A 4,703-nucleotide genomic window follows, 5' to 3' on the forward strand; every position below is an offset into this window, starting at 1 on the left:
TAGAGCAGCGATAAAATGCAACAAAACAAGTTTTTATATTCTAATAGAAATCAATACAATAGAAAATTTATTTGAACCCCAAAGGTTCGAAAGTTAAGAAAAAGAAAAGTGAAAAGCTCCAGCTAAACATTCTTCAAATGCGAACATCAAATCATGCATTTTGCTACAATCTGAAACAAAGAAAATTAAAACATATGAGATGCATAAGCTCATTACAACAAGAAATCTATCATAAGTAACATATAGCCACTAAATTAACAAGAAATCTATCAGAAGTTGCATACTAATGAATACCAAATTAGCCACTAAATTAACATGACAGTAGTGTTAATTTACCAAACATTTATTATACAAGTAGAAATAATTAGTACAAGAAAGAGCCAACTTTACAAATCCACTACAGTTTCATAATAAAACACACAAATATATAACATCAGAGCCCTGAAAACAGACTTAATGGTATCAAATATGTACAAAGTAGATTTAGAATGAACCTCACTCCCATTTGGTCCTAACTTTCCTGTTGTGCACAAAATCTAATGTGAAAGCTAAACTAGGTTTCTTCAGTTCATATTCATTAGGACCCTGTTAGGCGAGATTGATTGATTTGATTGCTCACAGATTAACAGGGTAAAATGTCAGTATTGAAAATTTCAGGGGACAATGCAGAAAACAAGATATATAAGAGGTTCGCTGCATTTTAGCAAATTATTTATGATCAAACTTCGATCCTCTGTATGTTGATGAAAGAAGCCTCAGAATCATCAAAATTACCTCATCTTTTTCTGATTTAAGAGATAAGTGCTTTATGACAGCGATATGCCAGCATCGACTGCAATGGTAGCTTTCTAGATGCTCTACAGCAGTAAAATGCTTCAGACAATCCATCAAAGTACATCCATCAATCTACAAATTGTAAAGAAAATTAACTAAAAGCATTAAAAGTGTATATTCAATAGAGCAGAGCAAGCAGGTGAGAAAACGACCTAAAAAAATACGAAAAAAAGCAAAATCAGAAGGCCCTTGATGGACATACAATATTTTCACTTCTATCCAGCACAGGTGAGAGTGGCAAGCAGTGGAAACTCTCAAAGTCAACTAAAAGCTATAAAAATGGCAAATATAAGGAAAATAAATAACATAAGGCTGCAAAAGGATCCACAAGCAAATCAATCGCTTATTTTTTTATCTGAAAAGTCTACTATCAATCACAAAAGATATATCATATACCCTTGTAGAATTTTCATGTATGCCCTTCAAAAACTTGCTTTTACATATATACCCTTGAAAATTAAAAGATATTAATGTTGCGACAAAGAAAAAGAAAGCACATGAAGTGAGAGAGGCTTGAATTTTAGAGAATAACACGTTGAGCTTACAATTGCTTATTTACATTTATATATTATTAAGTAAATGCAAAAATATCAAACAGGAACAGGTAACTACCAGAGATGAACAACTTCTGTAAGTTAATATGCTTCCAATGGTGCCTTCAAATGGACCAAAAAGAATTTGTCTCATCTCTCAAATTCATGCTGGTCTCCTGCCTTCTGGTTATATATCCTAGAGGAAGAAGAGGTAATGTTGGCAAGAGAACTACTGTGTAGCACGTAATTGTGGGAGCTCTCATTCTTCAGTGACGACAAGAGATGAAGAAAAGCTTCTGAAGCATCCTATGAGGTCAAAAGTGGAAAAGAAAAAAAATAGCTCGGTTGAATAGTCTTGAATCAAAAAAAAAAACTACAGTAGAACATTTGCTCGTCCAAACCTGCTGTCTTGTTAAATTGAAGTTGTTGGTGTATAAGCTTAAAGCGCGCATCACTCTTCGTGGATTTAGAACAGTTCTTTCATCATGAATAATACATAGCTCTGCAGAGTATACAGTAAGAGTTTTAGTAAGATGTGAATCAGCTTCAAATCCAATGAGAAGACGTCATATAAAACCTGAAACAGCAGCATGTGAAAACTGTAATAGTGGGAATTGGATTCAATAAAAGCATCGATAAATGGCGTAAAGAAAGCTTAAGCCCATTTGGCCTAGCATCTAGAGCAGCTTTTCCAATCTGAAGCAAAAGGTTTGAGAAACCAAATGTTTGTCAAAGAAATGTCCCAAAGCTCGTATAAGGTTTTCGGGGCCAAAAGCAGAATTTTCATTTTCAATCAGATAACTACTTGAAGAAGATTAAAGAATATAATATCCTAGTAAAGCAACCTCTTAACCAAGAAATATACATGAGACTAAGAAACTTGACCAAAAGTACATGAAAGGCAGACAAAGTTGGATATAAGGAGAATAATGTTATGCAAGCTGACAACAATTAACTAAACAATACGTCAATTAGTTCATGATGGTATGCAATACCAATAGGAGCTCATAAGGAGAATTTATGAAGAAGCAATTAGATGAGATATCATCACTATCATCATCCAATCCTAACACTACATCTAACAGCAAGTCCACCAACTCAGATAAGATTACTGCTACAGTAATATGGAGAAACTGTGCAAATAAGATTACAGCCTAATCAACTAGGACAACAAGGCAAAACAAAGGAAATTGTAAGTTTCTCTCTCCAACTGGCAAACTATGCGAACAAGAAGAGCACCTCACTACTAACAAAAAAAATTTAAAACTAATACTAGGCTCAGTGAAAAGGAATAGAAACTTATGTTATCAATCTGCTAGTCTTGCTAGGCTTTTATAGCAGCCTTCACCTGGTCCTTATCAATATTTGCCTAAAGAAGAGATGAAATTTTATTCAAGAAAAGATACAAACAAAAAAAAGGAATGCTTTTACAAATGTCTTTAGGCAAAATAAACATGTATGACACTAGAAATAGAAAATGAGAAGCATATGTTATCGAGTTACTGATTCTCTTGCATAATCGTTTAGGTAGAATTTGAAGAGGATTGTATAAAGAACCATGATTGTTAATCTATTTTCTTTTCCTTTTCTTGGGCTGATTGCAAATTTAGTCCCTAGAGTTTAAATTGATTTCAATCTTTTGTCCTTACAGCTACATTTGTAGCAATTTTAGTCCACAATCTTTGCAGCCCACAATAGTCAAATTATTATGTTAGTCTCCAGTCTGAAATATGAGCAAACTCCACATACTAAATTTTCTTACCTAATCTTTTCTTTATATAATTTAAGGAGCTCTTGTAGTTTAATTATGCTTTTCTACTCTGTAAGTTCTTGTCAGAGTAAACTTAATTTAAAATGAGAAAGAACTACAAAAGCTCAATTGTACATTCATGCCCAATATATATGAACATGATAGACACATCAATTTAAGGATTCTAAACTCTTAAAATCAACTACAAAAGCTTAATCTCGTAGTTGATCAAAATCCCAATTTTTGAAGCCTCGTAACATGCAACTAACTCATCAAAACCTCTTAAAAATAAAAGCAATTCATATAACTATGTATTGGCCCCTAAATTCAAGTAGAAAGAACTAAAAGTTAATTATCAAAAATCTCATTTTGGGCTCTTAGGGTCCCAGCCCTAAAATCACAAGAAAATTTCGTAATAGGGCAAAAACCCTCAATTTAGGGCTTCAATATTTGAATATAGTGTCATAAAATCTTCAAAAACTATAACCAATCCATAAAGGATAGCTTGGGACCTTCAAAGAGAATAGAAAAACATGCATGCAACTCAAAATATTCATTCTTTGATACTCACAAAGCACCAAACCGAAAATTTACTTTGTTCTCTAGCTAGAGTTTCAACTTGAATATGGGTTTCCTTCTCCAAAGGTTCTGCTCCTAAATCCCTTCAATTTGAAGGAAAAATCCTTCATCTCATTACCAAGTAGAAGAGAGGAGAAATAGGGTATTGAGAGAAAGGGGAAAATGGAAGAAAAGAAGAAGGGAATGGGGATAGAAGAGTTTTTCTCTTCTTCCATTCAAACCAGCCCACTTAAGGGCGTTTCTGTAATTTTACTCAATATTTTCTTGGGAAAAATTATGGTTGGACCAATAGTTAACGAGCTAAATTGATAAGCTATAATTTTAATTAGTAATTTTACCAAACTGCCCATAACAGTTGGTGAAATCCTGAACAAGCTCGCAGCTCAGGGCTGTACCGACGACTATTAGAAAAATTGCAATAACTCTTTCGTCCGATATCCGTTTAAGGTGATTCAGGTTGCGTTAGAAAGATAACTCGACGATCTTTCCAACAAGACCAATTTCGCCTGAATCGGATGTCGATAACCTGGTTAAAAGTTTTCCCAAAGTGGCTGGTGGTGCAATAACAGATTAGACTCAACTGTTTTGAAATTTTCGTCCTCAAATAATTCGTTTCGAAATTTTCGTCCTCAAATAACATTTGTAATTAAGCTTTTAATTGTTGCATAAAGAGTAGTCTGATAATTAAGCAATGGATATTTAGAAAAAGAAAAAAAAAACTCAAAACAATAAACCTAAAACAGAATCAAATTATACAATTAGAATGCTTAATTAGTTCAATGCATACCACATGTCATAGTTCAATGAACACCCTATTTCATAGATTTCAACAATTTTCTCGATTAAACTTGCGTGTCGGATCAAAGATAAGACGAAAGTTGCCCATTCCAAACAGATTTGAGTCTAATATTGAAATTCTTGGACTGATTCGGCGAGATAAATGCGATATTGCGAAGTTATCATATCCAATCACACAAATGCTGCAACGAATCATCAAAACAAGAAAC

The 4,703-nt window shown here is 33.4% G+C and overlaps 1 protein-coding gene across 1 annotated transcript; it reads right to left on the minus strand.

The window, feature by feature from the left end:
* On the minus strand, positions 1-3,971 carry LOC109703881 (ubiquitin carboxyl-terminal hydrolase 27-like). The gene is made up of 6 exons (XM_020224606.1): positions 3,689-3,971; positions 1,769-1,869; positions 1,447-1,673; positions 1,037-1,105; positions 775-906; positions 1-170 (listed from the first exon to the last, which is right to left on the minus strand). Exons 3-6 carry the CDS (start codon positions 1,519-1,521, stop codon positions 147-149), a joined length of 300 nt encoding a protein of 99 aa, XP_020080195.1. The 5' UTR covers positions 1,522-1,673; positions 1,769-1,869; positions 3,689-3,971; the 3' UTR covers positions 1-146.
* Positions 3,972-4,703: the final 732 nt, after the last annotated feature.

Source organism: Ananas comosus, unplaced genomic scaffold (genome assembly GCF_001540865.1).
Source record: "Ananas comosus cultivar F153 unplaced genomic scaffold, ASM154086v1, whole genome shotgun sequence".
NCBI lineage: Eukaryota > Viridiplantae > Streptophyta > Magnoliopsida > Poales > Bromeliaceae > Ananas > Ananas comosus.